The following is a 19043-nucleotide window of genomic DNA, read 5'->3' as shown; positions in this document are numbered from 1 at the left end:
ATCAATCACTACCTCTAAATTAGAGAATGCACTTGTTTTAGGTGCTATCAATTTGTCAACCAACTTAAGATACCTTACTGTCCCTTAAAAGTACCATAATGTAGGTAATGTAAGTAGGTGACACTGTTATCAAATTGTGATTATCTCATTTTAGAGCAAAACATCTGAATTCTGTAGCATGATATTTGTAGGGGGGAACAGGGTAAATCTAACCACTTGTGCTATTACAGCAAAATATGTGTATTTATTTCAAACAATAATTGCTATGTCTTATGGTTGCTGGGCATCTATGATAGTTAAAACTTTTTCTACTTCTTTAATACAGTTTTAGAAGTATGACCCATTAAAAAAGTCATTTTTTTGGCTCAACTTCACACAGCTATCAGGCCTATAGATATTCTAAGTTTATGACTTCATACTGTAACTACATAGCCTTACATATATGATAATATATCTAATATGATATACAATAAAGCCTCAAATGTATCTACTTCAATTTAGATACAAGAATCATGATAATTTTACAATGATGACATCACTTGACAGCAAAAATAACATTTTCCGATCTGACTCACTTACTGCTTTCTCTATGTGCTCTCCTCCATCACACTTTCATGGAAATTAATTATTCTTCCTAAATCTGTGATCACATGACTTATTTTGTATGCGATTGTCTAGTCTACGTTTTTTTTATCTTACCCAGTGGCTCAACTTACCCCTTTCTCCCCTACACCAGTTATCCAGAATTTATACAATATTCTGAATATAAGTTTATGAATCTATTAATTTAGAATTGATTTATTCCATGTTTGCATAAATCTGAATATGAATACTTTGGTGTTTCACTGAATCTGCATGATCTCCTCCGCGTAGTCGAGGGAAAGTTAGATCTCATACCAAAGAAGGTTACCCACACCAGCCTTAGGGAGTTAGTTATTCTCAGTATACTTAACAAACACTTCAACTCTGCACTGTTTGCTTTGTTTTCTCTGACTTAAATGAGTTTCCTGCTCACAAGTTAGTGCCCTGTATACGGCGGGGTCAGGGTTAATTATTATCTCGGTGCGAGGAGTCATTGATGTGTGGCAGAGCATGTTTGCACAGTGTGCTCCAGAGCTGAATTATTGGCTTTTCATTTCAGCAGCCCGAGTCTTTTCCGTCTGCTAAACACAGTTAACCCCTCAGTTACCAACAACAAAGCTTGTTACCACGGTGTTTCCAAGTACTATAAGTACAGAGGAAATCTCACGAGGCACGCCCACAGCAGATTTCCCCAGCAGATCCTTAACGTCAGCCGGAGGAATTCATAATCATGGTAAGCTTCTACAATTTCATGGCTTTTAAGCATGTGTTTATTGTTTTATGGCCTTGACCGGCCTTAGCATTGAACAACAGATACAACAGATACTAATAAGTCAAAAGACAGACCTGGCACCTGATAAGAGACATGGACTAAAAAACAGTACTTTGTTGGTTTCTTGCCTGTAAAATGTTCTACCGGCAAGAAACCAACAAAGTATTAATAGCAAACAACAGCGTGCCATTTCAACGATGTTCTGTCTATAGTGTTAATAGCTTGTTCCACCAAAAAGACTCCAAATGGCAGAGCTGGAATGTGATTTTGATTTCAATCTAACATGACTCTGATATTCTATTTTCTTCCAGCGTGAGTGCATCTCTGTTCACGTCGGCCAGGCCGGCGTCCAGATGGGCAATGCATGCTGGGAGCTGTACTGCCTGGAGCACGGCATCCAGCCGGACGGGCAGATGCCCAGTGACAAGACCATCGGAGGGGGAGATGACTCCTTCAATACCTTCTTCAGTGAGACCGGAGCCGGCAAACATGTTCCCAGAGCCGTCTTTGTGGACTTGGAGCCGACAGTCATTGGTAAATAATCAACAGAAGCAGTTTTGTAAAACATATGTAGGCATTTGCATCCTCCTGCTTTATGAAACCATATTTAACCTCTTCACAGATGAGGTGCGAACTGGTACCTATCGTCAACTTTTCCACCCTGAGCAGCTGATCACTGGAAAGGAAGATGCGGCCAACAACTACGCCCGAGGTCACTACACCATCGGCAAGGAGATCATCGACCTGGTTCTGGACAGGACTCGTAAGATGGTGAGATATTCTAATGCAGCAGCTGGGTGCAATGCTCTATGCAAACATTAATTTATTTTCTTTAATCTCTAAGTACCTCACTTCCCCCTCTTCCCCCTGAATCATATCTCCTCTCCTCCATATTTTCCTCCTTTACTCTTTTCCTGAAGTTAAAATATCCTTTTTTTCTCTCCTGAGCACTTATTTCTCTTATATCCTCTCCTAGCATTTCCTTCTAGCAGTGATTGATTCTCAGGTCACAGAAATATTGTTACATCACAGCACTTTGTCCTTGTCACGGCACTTTGTCTTTGCCCTTTGCTCTCCTTTTATTGTTTGTAATGTTGGTGATCAAGGAATTGAAGCTTAATCTGCTGGTGCACTCAGTGGAATTTGTTCTTGATAACAACATTGGCTAAATGCCTAAAATATAAAATGTGAATGTAATTTGAATGGAATCAACTCCTCAAGATGAACTCTTTTCCTTCAGGCTGACCAGTGCACTGGACTCCAAGGTTTCCTCATCTTCCACTCCTTTGGTGGAGGAACCGGCTCTGGCTTCACCTCTCTGCTGATGGAGCGTCTCTCTGTCGACTACGGGAAGAAGTCCAAGCTGGAGTTTGCCATCTATCCGGCCCCTCAGGTGTCCACAGCGGTGGTGGAGCCGTACAACACCATCCTGACCACCCACACCACCCTGGAGCACTCTGACTGCGCCTTCATGGTGGACAACGAGGCCATATACGACATCTGCCGCAGGAACCTGGACATCGAGCGTCCCACATACACCAACCTGAATCGCCTCATCAGCCAGATCGTGTCCTCCATCACTGCCTCCCTGCGCTTCGACGGAGCCTTGAACGTGGACCTGACAGAGTTCCAGACCAATCTGGTTCCCTACCCACGTATCCACTTCCCTCTGGCCACCTACGCCCCAGTTATCTCAGCAGAGAAGGCCTATCATGAGCAGTTATCAGTTGCGGAGATCACCAACGCCTGCTTCGAGCCGGCCAATCAGATGGTGAAATGCGATCCTCGTCACGGCAAGTACATGGCCTGCTGCCTCCTGTACCGTGGAGACGTCGTGCCCAAAGACATCAACACTTCCATCGCCACCATCAAGACCAAGCGCACCATCCAGTTTGTGGACTGGTGTCCCACAGGCTTCAAGGTGGGCATCAACTACCAGCCTCCCACCGTGGTTCCTGGAGGAGACCTGGCCAAGGTGCAGAGGGCGGTGTGCATGCTGAGCAACACCACAGCCATCGCTGAGGCCTGGGCTCGTCTGGACCACAAGTTCGACCTGATGTACGCCAAGAGGGCCTTCGTCCACTGGTACGTTGGGGAGGGAATGGAGGAGGGAGAGTTCTCCGAGGCCAGAGAAGACATGGCTGCCCTGGAGAAGGATTACGAAGAGGTGGGAACCGACACCATTGGGGATGAAGGTGAAGAAGAGGAGTACTAAGAGCTTCAGATTAGATGACACCTCCACAGATATGGATGTTCAGTATTCACACAACTAAACAATGATCATATTTCACTGATGGTATAACTGCAACAAAGTTTGTTATTGATTTTTAACTGCACAACAACAATCTGTAACAGGAATATTACACAGGAAATAAAGCATTTTCCAAAACTGCTACACATTTGTCTGTTTAATTCACGCTTCTTCTGGTGGAGAAGGTGATAAATGACCACCTACATATTGTGTGCTGATGATGAGCTTCTCCTTCTATCTCCATGTGTACTCCAGTAATGAGAGTGTTTAGTTTAAGCTATTGAGTACTATACACACACCTCTTTGAATGCCTGCTTCGCCTGTTAGGATGAGCTGACAACCAAGTGCAAACAAGACCTGAGAAAAGAGTAACTACGGAAACTAAATGGGAGCATGTTCTGGCAATCCTTACTTGGCAAATGGTAGTGGTTTGTCTTTATGTCTCTACGGTTACGTCAAACTCTTAGTTTAAACATATCACAGGGCTTTGAATCCAAACAATAGTGTAAAGTGTTTGAACTGCAATGTTTTTGGTTGCAAATCAGCATTTCCCCCAGAATTTTATTCTTGTCAGGGTGAAAAAGCCTCTGAAACAGCATTTAGACTATCATGGGACACTGAAACTCACCATTGAAACTGACACTGATGAAATTGTTTTAGGGTTAGCAGCTCTTTAAGGCAGGATAACCCTGCCCACACACACACACACACACACACGCACACACACACACACACACGCACAAGGCCAGGGGAAACTCTGTCACACACAATACTAATCTAATTCTTGCTGAGTAAATTCCTTGGGTGTTCATATGACTACACAAATCTAATCCTTTGAAAATCTCTCCCCAGCTTGAAACATTACATACATTCCACCAACTCAATCCAACGACCAAGTTATTTGCCTAAACTATCAATGTGCTATCTTTGAAAAGCGGGGACAGCCTTTTGGCTTGATGAAACTCGGTAGAAACATAAACACGTGCTTCAATATTCTGTAACACCCTTGGAAAGAAGCATTGATCTCAAATGTCACCTGGCTTTGAGAGAAGCGTGCGCTAAGGTTTTCCCCAGGCGCTTGTCCACCTTTGCATTGCAAATGAATCTCGACCGCAGTGGCGACACAACAGCGACCTGTAACAATAGCCTATTCAGGTCACTCTGGGGAGGTATCCATTTTCTTTCCCCAGTCTAAAAACAAGATCTTAGAAAATGGAGGCTCCAAATTTGCAGTGTTATGTGAGATGAAACTAAGTAATTCCTTTGGGGACACAAACTGTTTTTGTCCGGTAACTGGAAGGTCATGAATTCAATCCCTAACCAGGATAAAGTGTGTCTATCAGCAGCCATATTTCCTGTTGAAGTGTCCTTGAGCAAGACAGTGAACTCCTACGAGTTCACTCACTGTAAGCTGTTCTGCATGAGAGCATAAGCTACATGCCTAAGATGTAAAATGTGCAGTTTGATATGTAGCTCACTATACGTTTTCCCTGTGAATAAACAATATATGGGAGAGGTGAGGAACATAGCAGAAGTGGACAGTTATGGGTCATATTTCACAGCCACTCTTGTCATTGTTGGTGGTTACCCATCTGTATAACAACAGCCGTCATTCCTTAGATCTGTGCAGGGGAGCATAGCAATGGATTTTTCTTTTTGTACTCCTTCTTCTCTTCTTTCATTTAAGGAGATGGTGTTGGCTTCTCCAACTTCTCTGGTTACCACAACATGCCAGGCTGTTGCCTAGCGATGCTGCGCTATAAAGCAGCTTCCTGCACTTGTAACTGACACAACATCCCTGACTATTCAACCCAACTGAGCAAAGGACTCATTCAAGAGACTGAAACATGGTGAGGTCTACTTTTACATCTTATGTTTAAGTTCTAATCATGACTGAAATGACATAGGTTATGCAAAAAACAGTGCAGAAAGATTCATAGCCTATATTCAGTTTGTGTGATACCCATTTGTCCACGTTTGTTACAATAATTAAAGATGGAAGTTATGACAAAGAAAAGAAAATTTAGCAGTGTATATTGGTATTTGTGTTTTGGCAACAGCACTGCGGTTTCTATGTGCTGTGAAAAGCAAGTTGGAGACACGTCAGATATTTGCTTTAGTGCTAGATACAGTATATGACCCCATCTTGTCATCAAATATTGCTATCTAAACTTTGAAATAATCTGCCTGAGGAAATGCAAAATTAGTAAACTGTATCTTCTTTTAAGACACAACTGAAAAGTTTTTGGATTTTGGAATTTGGACGTAACTTCTAACTTGTTTTTACTGTCATTATGCTGCAGCATAATTTTTCTTTCATTTGTGGGAGCTCTATGGTTTATGAATTTTGCTCTCGAATTTAACAAGCTGTGGGTGTTAATTGTGTCAGCACCAATAGACTTCTCTTTATTATAGCTGATTGTTGGTTCCTTTTATTTTACAACACTTTGCAACTTTGTCGAGAAACGTGCTAAACAAATGGTTACTGTCATTATCTGAACCACTTGCAGCGTGAATGTATCTCTGTCCACGTTGGCCAAGCTGGAGCTCAGATAGGCAATGCATGCTGGGAGCTGTACTGCCTGGAGCATGGCATCCAGCCGGACGGGCAGATGCCCAGCGACAAGACCATTGGAGGGGGAGACGACTCCTTCAACACCTTCTTCAGTGAGACCGGAGCGGGCAAACACGTTCCCAGAGCCGTCTTTGTGGACTTGGAGCCGACAGTCATTGGTAAACAAATTATTTCCTGATGCAAACTTGGAGTTAATTTGTACTGTAGGTTGCAGATGCTGCTGGATAGAGATAAGGTTCCTGTTAAAGCAGAAATAACGATCAAATTTGAGAAAAGTTTGCTCCAATGTATTTAATGGCACTCTAAAGAGACGTTTAACATATAAAAGTAATGGAATGGGTCTCTCAAAAGTGAATTGGATTTGGGAACCACTGATTGAACTTATTGTATCGTCAATGTCTTCCGATGATAGATGAGGTCCGGACAGGTACCTACCGCCAGCTTTTCCACCCGGAGCAGCTGATCACTGGAAAGGAAGATGCAGCCAACAACTACGCCCGAGGTCACTACACCATCGGAAAGGAGATCATCGACCTGGTTCTCGACAGGACTCGTAAACTGGTTAGATTGTCTGCAATTGATTGAGCTTTTGAGAATGTAATCAGTCATGGAGTAAAGATGGGCTGTTCCTTAATACAACTCTTTTCCTTCAGGCTGACCAGTGCACCGGGCTCCAAGGTTTCCTCATCTTCCACTCCTTTGGAGGAGGAACCGGCTCTGGCTTCACCTCTCTGCTGATGGAGCGTCTCTCTGTCGACTACGGGAAGAAGTCCAAGCTGGAGTTTGCCATCTATCCGGCCCCTCAGGTGTCCACAGCGGTGGTGGAGCCGTACAACTCCATCCTGACCACCCACACCACCCTGGAGCACTCTGACTGCGCCTTCATGGTGGACAACGAGGCCATATATGACATCTGCCGCAGGAACCTGGACATCGAGCGTCCCACCTACACCAACCTCAACAGGCTGATCGGCCAGATCGTGTCCTCCATCACCGCCTCCCTGCGCTTCGACGGAGCCTTGAATGTGGACCTGACAGAGTTCCAGACCAATCTGGTGCCCTACCCACGTATCCACTTCCCTCTGGCCACCTACGCCCCAGTTATCTCAGCAGAGAAGGCCTATCATGAACAGTTATCAGTAGCGGAGATCACCAACGCCTGCTTTGAGCCAGCCAATCAGATGGTGAAATGCGATCCTCGCCATGGCAAATACATGGCCTGCTGTCTGCTATTCCGTGGCGATGTGGTTCCCAAAGACGTCAACTCTGCCATCGCCACCATCAAGACCAAGCGCACCATCCAGTTTGTGGACTGGTGTCCCACAGGTTTCAAGGTGGGCATCAACTACCAGCCTCCCACTGTGGTTCCTGGAGGAGACCTGGCCAAGGTGCAGAGGGCGGTGTGCATGCTGAGCAACACCACAGCCATCGCTGAGGCCTGGGCTCGTCTGGACCACAAGTTCGACCTGATGTACGCCAAGAGGGCCTTCGTCCACTGGTACGTTGGGGAGGGAATGGAGGAGGGAGAGTTCTCCGAGGCCAGAGAAGACATGGCCGCCCTGGAGAAGGATTACGAAGAGGTGGGAACCGACACCATTGGGGATGAAGGAGAGGAAGAGGGGGAAGAATATTAAGTTGGGACTAAATCCACAAAATCAACAATGCTTAAGTTATTTTTTTTCTGCTACTCATGTCCCTTATCTTATGATATCAACTTTGTGAGGAGTAATTTTCCAATAAACTACAGAATAGTTTATTGGAATTTATTTTCATAGAGAGAGAAACACCTAGTCTGGCTGGCAGGAACTGTGACATTCAGCTATTGATAGAATGCAAATGTATTGTCTCTATTTAAGCAGGTGCTGAACTTCCTTGTCATTGTTCCATGGTTTGAATGATAATAAAGACTGTGCTTCCTATGCAGTGCTACTTAACAACAGAAGTAGTTTTTACCATTGTATACCCACTGTTATGCTCCATTGTCTAGCAAGTGAAGTGTCCAATCAATTGAGATTTATTGGGGAACCCACTATTTACAAATTCCTAGCCTCCAAAAACCTGAGAAGGCACAGAGTTTCAGAGTATTTTTATGAAACTAGTGACAAAATTCTAAATAGACAGGGAGGATATTTTTGAATTTTGCAATGCTTACATGTCAAAATATAAAGAGATTTGGTCCAAAATGAAAAGAAAAGTGATATCTAGTCTTACAAAATGATTGACTGGAGTACATTTAAACATGTTTTTGTACGTTTTTTGGACAGTAAGTGACTTACGTCCTTGGTTGACCACACAGTCACATTTTACATTTGATATTCTATGTTTTAGAGGTATTTAACGATGAATGTCAGGCACTGAATTATTTGCAAAATGGATAGTGTTTCACAATATAACTCTTCATGTTTTCAAGAGATTAGAGATTTGCTAAGCATGACAGAAAATTGTTTCCACCCAGACAGAATGGTATATTTAATATATTGTCTTTCCTATCTCTTTGTCCTGGACCAATAAACAGGGAACAGTTTTCAGAAGATGTGTTTTGTTGTCAGTGGCTGAAAACAGACGCGCACCTCTCCATCACACAGCTCATGTTTCCCCTCTTGTTACCTCACTTCACCTCACTGATTTCCATTTAACATTTAATTCAAACTAATTCCTAAGAGAGTTTCTATTCTTTTTTTCTCTGAAATTTTCGGTCTGAAATATTATTGAATTTATGAGAGGTGATAATTTGTTAATTTGACCTACATTCTGTTCTACCTCATCACTATTTGAAGAGTTTCACTCCAAAATGAGATATCCACCATTTGAATAAACAAATTATGGTAGGCTACTTTTAAAGGATAACGCATGTTATATTACTTACTGCTCTCATGTATATTACTTACAATTCATTTTTACTTCACGCACAAATGTTTTGCCACACAGGGCTTCATCACCTCATCTCTGAGAGGAATGAATGAGGATTTTGAAGTGTCATGCTTTTTTATAGAACTGTGTCTGATGATTCTGAATGGATCTATCTATTTTTGATATAGTGTTATCTCCAAAATAAAGTGACACCTTACTGACATCTTTTACTGCAAGGAAGGAACTGATTTGTCAATGTAAATATGGAAACATTGTCTGTGATAGTGGATGACACTGCGATAGGTTAGATATTGTGGGGGGCTACAGTTTATCCCTCATTATGTGATCATTCATAGAGTATATATTATTATCTGTATATGTTTGTTTTCTACTTTTAAAAAAATCACTTTAATCACCAAGTACATTACATGTATTCCTCCTGCAGGAATTTGTCTTCTGACATTGGTGCAGATAGATGTTGACATCTTACAAAGTTGCACAGTACATGCTAACACATGGTACGAGGACAACAGGACCTCACATACAGTGCAAAAGAAAAACTTCTTCACTTATGCATAGGCTTCCCTACATGGAAAAGCTGCATCAGAGTCCATAAAAGTGTTAAGTTACCCTTTTTATTGATAGCTTCCAGAGCAAGTATGTCAATTATAACCTCTTAATGAAGTTTACATAACCTAGTCATGAATTGTGTATGAAGCTGAATGAATGATTTCTTTCTTTAGGAGTGGAAGGCATGGCGGAGGGCCTCCATCATAGTGGAGCCACTATTTCCTTGTGTGAGTCATGTTGACTTCAGGTGCTCCTCGCAAAGCTCCTACATCCAAGCTCTAAAGTCATAAATAAGACTTGTTACAGCATTCAAGAGGAGAAAATGCACATAATGGATGTTTTAAGTTGCTATAAACCCCAGGTAGATATTTTCAGTAACAAATATGTCATCTTGTTTTGACCTGTAATTTCCATTAGCATTCACATTTTTACTTATATTTTGACCTAAGTTCCTTCTTTGCCATTCATCAAGTTTGCCAGTTAAAGGATTCCTCCAGTGTTGATTAGCACACAATTAGCTAAAATGAGACTATGGTGCTCCCTACCTTGTAGATGCTATTCAATCCCATTCATGATACCGCTCGTCGTTTACAATATCATATCCAAATGTCAGAGATTAGTCACGTAATCAATCTAAAATATTTATTCTATCTAAAGGTAAAACACAAAAACAACAACAATTTCATATGGGAGAGATGCCGATCCAGAAAATAAGGCTAACTTTCACCACCAACGGAGGAGTCCTTCAACGGTAATTATATATTGTCATGTCATTCATGTAGGCTACAGCTCAACACTCAGGGTATTTCCGACAGCAACTGAAGGCAGCTTCGGTCTGCCTCCGCCCCATTTTCAAGCCAACGGTCGCTCCCGCCGAGAGGAAACTCAAACTGCTTCCGTCGTCCCGCCTCCCTGCGACTGTATAAATACCGCCGCCTCCATTTGCTTTCCACATAACAGCCTTCATTCACCGAATCCTCGCGTCGGCACGAAGGAAAAAAAAAATCAGAAAAAATGGTGAGTATTGAGGCAGATTTACTTTAAAACTCCTATTTTGCTAGAACAACTAGGCAGGGGGGGGGTTAGATGTAAACCGCCATTGCTTCTAGAAGCCATACGCAGGTTGTGGATTAAACGCATGTTTTGTACCAGTCAACCTTAAATGTTCGAATTTACTAAAATATTCATCAATATAAAATCTGGTTTTAAAAATCGATTTTGATATGCTGTACCTAGACAGTCTTGACGATGCTAGACTGCAGCTCTGTTTGTGCTCACTCAGCAGCATGGGACACACGCCAAAAAACTGGCGCAGTTTCAGAAAAAAACCTTTTTGAATCCAGCAGTCGTTAATAAAATCCAGACAAACAGCTGAACACGATTTATTCATTTTAAACGTCCTCTCAGTTTAGTGTGGTCCACGTGTTGAATGTGATTCATTGTGCAGTCGGTGTAATGGAGGGAAGCGGTAATCTGAGTAACGTTAGAGGAGGATTTGAATAGTCAATTTCAACTGGGAGGCGCAATCTGATAACGGCCTTGTCGGTACGTGAACGTTACACAATGCAGCAGGCCTGTGCTGTGCTGTGGGGGCAGGGAGTGGTTCCTCTATGGATTTTTCCCCCTCTGTAGCGCACTGGGAGTTTTCACTGATCTGCTGGTGCTGCTGTGTTAATTTCCATTTGGGAGGGGAGGGGAGGGGGAGAGAGAGGGAGTGAACTCACCACAGGGCTGCAGTGAAAAACCTCATGTGACTCAGCATACATTTGCAGACACTCACCGCCCTAGGCCATGATTTCCCAAATGTTTTAATTTGAATTACTTTCAGATAGATGGATGCACAGTAGTTTTTCCACTCAGTTAAACAATTTTATTTTTTTTTATACGATGCAATTTTTAAAAAAGTACAAACATTAGAAACCTGACAGAATAATCAGATAACAAAGACAGGACAGATTAACAGTTGGCCATTTGTGCCATCAACGGATAATTCCAGTTATTTTCGTTAGTTTCTCTGTGCCCCATTTAGACTGTATTTGAGAGCAGTCTGTCTTCAAACTGAGATGTATCTAGGCCTAGATCTGACGTTACATTTCCAATTGCATCAGGCACAGTTATTGTCATTTGTGGCTGCTCAAAATGGACTCCTACACATGGCCTTCTGGTGCTGAGCCCAGTGTCTGGCCTAGAAATTAAATTGCTTATTATAAAATATATATAAAAAAAAAAAAATGTACTCAAATCTTAAGCATTATTAGTATTAATAATAACTGAAAAAAATATTTAAGCTGTATTGCAATTTATATCACATTGCAATATTCTGCTTAAATAATTACAATAGAAGGTGTGGTCAACCGTGTGTAGCCGTACTCTACAGTCAAGTAATTGATGGAAATTTGATCCAAATTAATTTACATGGCAGAAAGTAAGGCCCATGTTGAAAATAACAGGGATTAAAGTGCAGAGGTCAGCAGTTAAATACAGATATCTTAAATTATAGGCTGGGGGGGGGGGGGGGGGGTCTTTATCAGGACCTGCTGAAATAAAACGCAGACCCGAGGATCTTTTGTTTGATACTGAAAACTGATTTACATAGCTGTAGATTGAACAGTCAATCCTATGTGAACATTTTGCACATTTCTATACTGCAAGTATTTTGTTGCATGTACGACTGTCTTTTTTATTTATTTATTTTTTTATAAAAATCGAACCAGGACAAATCATCACAGAAGGCAGAATTGTATTTAGGCTCTGAGGATTAGTTTCAAGTCTGATCTGGGTCAGTGAGCTCGCTTGATGCACAGCAGATGAGGAGCTGTCAGAACTGAAATGGATGCTTTTCATCTTAACATAACAGAGCAGAGTTTGAGCAAAGAAAACTAGCTTGTTAGGCCTAAAGCAGTATTACTTGATTAACAAAGTACAAATAATTCACAGGAATTTGTGAAAGACAAAGTCAGACATTTTTGTATCTGAAGAGAATGATTTGATGACCGTCTTGTCCCCCTCTCTCCACAGCGTGAGTGTATTTCTATGCACGTCGGCCAGGCCGGAACCCAGATGGGCAATGCATGCTGGGAGCTGTACTGCCTGGAGCACGGCATCCAGCCGGACGGGCAGATGCCCAGCGACAAGACCATCGGAGGGGGAGACGACTCCTTCAACACCTTCTTCAGTGAGACCGGAGCCGGAAAGCACGTTCCCAGAGCCGTCTTTGTGGACTTGGAGCCGACAGTAATTGGTAAACAAATTATTTTCCTAAACAAATGAGAATGAACTGGTACCATAGATTGAAGGTGACTTGTAAATGGTTCTCTCCAGTGCCTGTTAGAAAGGGAATAAGTCACTCATAAATTCAAAATGCAGCACCAGAAGCTTTTCAGCAAGCAGAATAACTTCAGATATTTCTAGCACATCTTTAAAGATGAAGCCATCTATGCATGTATGACACAAGTCAACATAACATGCAAAGAAGAATTTCAGTTTATTTGACTGTTGTACAAGATTGGATTGAAGGCTAAATGTAGAATGGAAGAATCTGTAGATGAAATGGGACTTTATTGTAACCAGTTTCCTTGTGTGTTGTTCCACAGATGAGGTCCGGACAGGTACCTACCGCCAGCTTTTCCACCCTGAGCAGCTGATCACTGGAAAGGAAGACGCAGCCAACAACTACGCCCGAGGTCACTACACCATCGGAAAGGAGATCATCGACCTGGTTCTGGACAGGACTCGTAAACTGGTAAGCAACAAAGAACGACAGTGTAGGTTAGTCTGCAGAATGGCCACAGTGTTCCTGTGAACGTCTGGAAACCTAATCTGAAAAATTCCAGGCTTAAGTGGTTGTAGTCTGCTGTTTCACATACTTCATTTGTTGTAAGGAATCTGCCTACAGACATTATGCAGACCACTATCCCTAATTCTAACAATCAAGAAGTTAAAGAAGAATTATTATAGTTATTTTAAATGAGGGGGAAAATGTGTAGGAACAATGTCTCCAGACATGGCCACACCTTTATGCTTTTTTTTTTTTTTTTTTTTTTTTTTTTCCCTCTCTCTTCAGGCTGACCAATGCACTGGACTCCAAGGTTTCCTCATCTTCCACTCCTTTGGTGGAGGAACCGGCTCTGGCTTCACCTCTCTGCTGATGGAGCGTCTCTCTGTCGACTATGGGAAGAAGTCCAAGCTGGAGTTTGCGGTTTACCCAGCTCCCCAGGTGTCCACAGCGGTGGTGGAGCCATACAACTCCATCCTGACCACCCACACCACCCTGGAGCACTCTGACTGCGCATTCATGGTGGACAATGAGGCCATATATGACATCTGCCGCAGGAACCTGGACATCGAGCGTCCCACCTACACCAACCTCAACAGGCTGATCGGCCAGATCGTGTCCTCCATCACCGCCTCCCTGCGTTTCGACGGAGCCTTGAACGTGGACCTGACAGAGTTCCAGACCAATCTGGTGCCCTACCCACGTATCCACTTCCCCCTGGCCACCTACGCCCCAGTTATCTCAGCAGAGAAGGCCTATCATGAGCAGCTCTCTGTGGCTGACATCACCAACGCCTGCTTCGAGCCGGCCAATCAGATGGTGAAATGCGATCCTCGTCACGGCAAGTACATGGCCTGCTGCCTCCTGTACCGTGGAGACGTCGTGCCCAAAGACGTCAACTCTGCCATCGCCACCATCAAGACCAAGCGCACCATCCAGTTTGTGGACTGGTGTCCCACAGGCTTCAAGGTAGGCATCAACTACCAGCCTCCCACTGTGGTTCCTGGAGGAGACCTGGCCAAGGTGCAGAGGGCGGTGTGCATGCTGAGCAACACCACAGCCATCGCTGAGGCCTGGGCTCGCCTGGACCACAAGTTCGACCTGATGTACGCCAAGAGGGCCTTCGTCCACTGGTACGTTGGGGAGGGAATGGAGGAGGGAGAGTTCTCCGAGGCCAGAGAAGACATGGCCGCCCTGGAGAAGGATTACGAAGAGGTGGGAACAGACAGCGTTGGAGAGGAGGATGAAGGAGAAGAGTACTAGGCCACTGAAACATCTCCAGCTTGCTGTCGCTCCATTACAATCTACTCCCCCCGATAGAAGAAGCTGAACACCAAAAAGGGTTTAATGGACAAGCGGAACTCAATTGACACTCATTCCATTAATTCAGCACATTCCAATGAGCTACAAAAAATTCCTGCCTCACTCACATCAACCATAAAAACACTTTAATAAAAAGAACATTAAAGCCATTTGTGTTTGTCATGTGTTTCTTGGTCAGTGTACCAACATAACAAAATCAGGTGACATGCTGTTTCTATTAGCAACAGGACTCTAGATGCCATCTACACTCCCATCTTTAAGTTAGTTTTCATAACAGAGTTGCTATGCAGGTCAGGAAAATATGGGGAAAATGTGTTTAATGTCTAGGTATTTCAGAGTATGGAGAAACTAAAATTAGTTGAGGTTTGGCATCTGAAATCTAACCACTGTCTGCCCTAGTGGAAAAATTATACAAACCAGTGTTGGTGATGTTGACTTGGTCAAAGATGTGAAACAGAAAGCAATAAACCTGCAATGTATCAAAGGCCTGGAAAAATGTACAATATTAAATGCATCTGGAAACCTATAAATAGCTATGCCCATTTCATGCAAAGGTGAAACTAACTTCTGGGTTCCAAATTTTCTCTAATTCAATACCAGCTTGTGCCAGTTTTTCCACTCTGCTTGAAATTTTACATGTAGCTGCAGTACATAACTATAAAATTAGACTTCAACTTTTGCCTGTGTCTGCAGATTTTAAAGGTCAGTGAGACTGATATGAACTGATGCTGGAGACAAAACCAGTCTAATCCTCAAATTAATCCGCTAAACGCTCTGGCTGGAAGTTGCATAAGGTGATGTGGGGATATGATGAGGCCTTAATCTCGGCCCAGCGTCAGTGTGAAACTGTATTGTGATCTAGTGTGTTATTATTTCTGGGACCGGGCTAGTTGTTGGAGCAGCTGTGACCCTTTATGGCAGGACAGATAGTCAGACGTTTCTAGGGTAAGCCTGCTGAGATATGTGGGAGAGAACAGACTAATTTTTTTTTTTTCTAGGCCAGGTTTTGTGATCCTTCCACCCCTACTGACTACACACAAAAGGCCCTAAACCCGACCGGCATCATTAATCACTTCGTGGATTTGGCTTTCAGTGCTGAAAGCGCTGCTGGAAAAGATAAGGTCAGGCGGTTGGGGCCCGCTTGCGATAACTAATGTTTTCCTTCTGCTGAAAAACAAAAACCTTTCTGCGCTTTCTTCCTGGCTCTTATTTCTTTTCCTCACACTTTTGTCATACTTAGGGTCACAGGAATATTGTGTTACATATATTTCTCCTTCCTATTGGTTGCTGTAATGCATGAGATCAGGAATTGAATCTTATTTTTCTCTTGCAAGTTGCTCCATGTTAAGAGTAGCAGATGTCTAAATCCAAAATATCCAATAGCCCAAACTGATACATACATGATATCGAATTGCATACTCTTGATGTATAAAATATATACAAACACAGAAGTCACACTGAGTGATTGCAGCACTTAAACACGAAAAGATTTATTTAAGGTCTCACATTACAAAATAGCTTTTTTTTCATAGAACAGCATTTTTTATTTATTTTTCTGACTTGCTTGAGGTATACAACAATATATTCAGTGACATTTACAATTATCTGAATGGCACACAAAGAGAAGGGAGGGAGTCAGATGTTTGTATTTTCTGCAGGTGTTAGTAAAATGAGGGAAGGAATGAAGAGGGTTACTGAGCAGGATTTTCAGATGTGTAAACAATCACGGTCTGGAGAGAGAGAGATTACCCATAATCCAACATCACCCCTCACTTCCTTACAAGGCTCTTGACGCTTTAGCGATGACTAGGGCTGGGTATCGATAAAATTTTCCGACACCAATACCAGTGTCAATACCAAAACCATACTTTTTTTTGCTGAATGGACGCCTACAGTATTTCAATATGCAATGGATTCAATTATTTTCTGTGTAATATTTGTACATGCCGACTGCTTTTCGAATCAAAAATTCAAGATCTTAATTTAGGAATCCAACATTCGAAGCTTTTCAAAAGCATTCGATACCATAAAATCGATATTGACACCAAAAATCATTATGGTACCCAGCCCTAGTGACTCTCATGTTAACCGAACAGCCGCACAGTTTCAACAAACTTCAACCACAGATAGTACAGTGTGTTTCTGCTTCAATCTGCACTGGCTTGAAGTGGAATGTAGCTAGTGAACTTTCAGGCTGGATTTCCACGAGAAGAAGAAAATCTGATGTTTAAATAATGGTAACCACCAACAGCAAGAAAACACTTACATACACATTAGCCAGCCTAACCATCATAACTCATTTGTTTAAATGAAGTTTTTAAATTAGCTTGTTAAGCTGCAGCCTCCATAACGTCTGTGTTTGTTTATCGTTTGTCTTCTGGGTTTGTTTTTCTGACAAAATAGCATATGAATGCTGTTTAGCAGTCGACTCGGAAATCCCGGAGCACATAAACGCACCATTAGATCTGGTGGGGAGAACCAGAATCGGATCTGCGCCAAAAAATAGTTAAAAATCAGATTTTCCACGTCTGTCTGAATCCTGCCTAACTTTAAAATTGGCAAATGGTACATTTTTTTTGACATCACCATTATGTTTCAAGGCATCACCCAATGGGGGAGAGAGAAGCACGAGGTCATTCCTCATCATGATAATCATCATCTTAGAGAGAAAAGGCGAGGTAAAATACAGCTGATGATTTCAATAAGATACAATTCCGAGTGCAAGGGGGTCGATCCGTCAGGAGGGCGAGGTGCCGGTGGGCGGTTCTGGTCTGGATCGGACTGGTTTCACTGGGGCAGAGCTTTGAGGATGGCGTTGACTTCCTCTGCGACGGCTGTCAGGGCGAACTCAAACTGATCCTAGGAACAGAAAGAGAAAACAACTTAATGATTTTATAGCATATGCCTTTGTTTGCATAGTGTTTATGAGGAGTGAGTGAGTGGGTGGTTTGGTAGGTAGGAAGGTAGATAGGTAGATAAGTAGGTAGTCAACTTGAGTAATAAGGTAGGTAAATAGATAGGTAGGCATTTAGGCAGAAAGGTAGGTACAAAGGTAGAAAGGTGTGTACTTAGGTACTTAGGAAGCTAGGTTGGTTGATAACTAGGTACTTAGGTAGAAAGGTAGGTAGATAGGTACATAGATACAAATGTAGTTAGGTAGGTGTGTGCATAGGTACTTAGGTAGGAAGGTAGGTTGGTACTTAGGTAACTAGGTAGGTAGTTAGGTAGGTAGTTAGGTAGGTACTTAGGTATGAAGGTACTTGGGTATGTTAGGAACTAAGGAACTAAGGAAATTGAAATGATCTCAATTCAAGTCAAGTCCTTTGAGATTGTAGTTCACAACCCCAGTTCTAACCTTAAATTATTTTCTTTTTGGCTGGACCGCAACAGTGGGGCCAGCCCTATAAACGTGAATGTCTGTGACTGACTGACTGAGTGATGAAGTGACACCATTGGTCGGCTGTGGCACGTGGCACACCCATACACAGTCCAGCCATATACTAGGTTTTGACCTAGTCTTGTTTAGAGAGCCACTATCCAGACACATTGAGAGAGAAGTTCAGAAGCTCAGCCTGCTGAGATAAGTGGATACACAAAGTTCCAGAGATTTGTAAGGAGGTGGTTATGAAGAAGGAAGCCCCACCCAGCTGAAGTTTTACCAGCATGTCAAGCTGCGTTGGTTTTAAAAATGTTGGAAGTGTTTAGAGCGGCCTATAGGAGCCAGTCTCTAGTCTGTAAGCAGAGTCTTTACCAGTCAGGTTAAAGACTTGGCAGACCGGTTTCAGCAACAAGTTTCTCCTCATCAGGGATTGAACCGACACTCAGACTGTCAGGTAGAAACAGACAAACCACAAACAAAAATGTCCTCTGAAAAAGGTGTATCTTACCCTGGTAGGTACATAGGTGTGTGGATGGATAGATAGATGATAGATGGATGGATTGATGAAAATATGATTTGATGGCAGCCCTGGTAGCAGTTATTTTACACCTTTATGTATCCAAGGAGCAGAACATTCTTCTTAACACTCATACAATAACTGGGAGCTCTACCAGAACAGTTTGGGGGTTCAGTGCTTTGCTGTTGGGCACATCGGCTAGTCCAGGAATTTGAACCGACAACCCTCCGGTCTCCAGCCTGTGTTTCAGCTGTGACTAACCTTGGTGCGCACCATCCCAGGCCTCTGGTCACGGACATGCTCCAGTGTAGCGGCAATGTCGATCTCCTTCACACCTGCAGGAGAAAAGACAACACACTCATTTATTTAAGCAGTAGTCCTCAAGATCCTCATGTTTCATGCACTTCCCACAGATTGCCTGTCAATCAAACAGTGTGGGCGGGGCTTGG

General features: G+C 42.8%; 4 protein-coding genes across 4 annotated transcripts in view; 3 read left to right on the top strand and 1 right to left on the bottom strand.

Moving 5' to 3' along the window:
- The first annotated feature begins 1278 nt into the window (after window positions 1-1278).
- On the top strand, window positions 1279-3671 carry LOC139657669 (tubulin alpha-1D chain-like). The gene is made up of 4 exons (XM_071535577.1): window positions 1279-1315; window positions 1666-1888; window positions 1977-2125; window positions 2595-3671. Exons 1-4 carry the CDS (start codon window positions 1313-1315, stop codon window positions 3567-3569), a joined length of 1350 nt encoding a protein of 449 aa, XP_071391678.1. The 5' UTR covers window positions 1279-1312; the 3' UTR covers window positions 3570-3671.
- Window positions 3672-5409: 1738 nt separating this feature from the next.
- LOC139657661 (tubulin alpha-1A chain-like) lies at window positions 5410-8639 on the top strand. Its single transcript, XM_071535568.1, has 4 exons — window positions 5410-5455; window positions 6116-6338; window positions 6593-6741; window positions 6834-8639. Exons 1-4 carry the CDS (start codon window positions 5453-5455, stop codon window positions 7812-7814), a joined length of 1356 nt encoding a protein of 451 aa, XP_071391669.1. The 5' UTR covers window positions 5410-5452; the 3' UTR covers window positions 7815-8639.
- A 1883-nt stretch (window positions 8640-10522) lies between these two features.
- LOC139657666 (tubulin alpha chain) lies at window positions 10523-14847 on the top strand. The gene is made up of 4 exons (XM_071535572.1): window positions 10523-10617; window positions 12619-12841; window positions 13194-13342; window positions 13664-14847. The coding sequence occupies exons 1-4, from the start codon at window positions 10615-10617 to the stop codon at window positions 14636-14638; spliced, it is 1350 nt and encodes a 449-aa protein (XP_071391673.1). The 5' UTR covers window positions 10523-10614; the 3' UTR covers window positions 14639-14847.
- A 1355-nt stretch (window positions 14848-16202) lies between these two features.
- Window positions 16203-19043, bottom strand: part of ptprnb (protein tyrosine phosphatase receptor type Nb) — a 44201-nt gene continuing 41360 nt past the window's right edge. The window contains 2 exon segments of the mRNA XM_071535570.1: window positions 16203-17557; window positions 18856-18929. Coding sequence (XP_071391671.1) covers window positions 17486-17557; window positions 18856-18929 — 146 coding nt within the window. The 3' untranslated portion in view covers window positions 16203-17485.

This window comes from Centroberyx affinis, unplaced genomic scaffold (assembly GCF_046629955.1).
Source record: "Centroberyx affinis isolate AG114_WGS23_722 - 3 ecotype Tasmania unplaced genomic scaffold, CSIRO-AGI_Caff_v1 ptg002736l_1, whole genome shotgun sequence".
Taxonomy (NCBI): domain Eukaryota; kingdom Metazoa; phylum Chordata; class Actinopteri; order Beryciformes; family Berycidae; genus Centroberyx; species Centroberyx affinis.
This window is presented reverse-complemented; position numbering and strand designations above follow the sequence as displayed.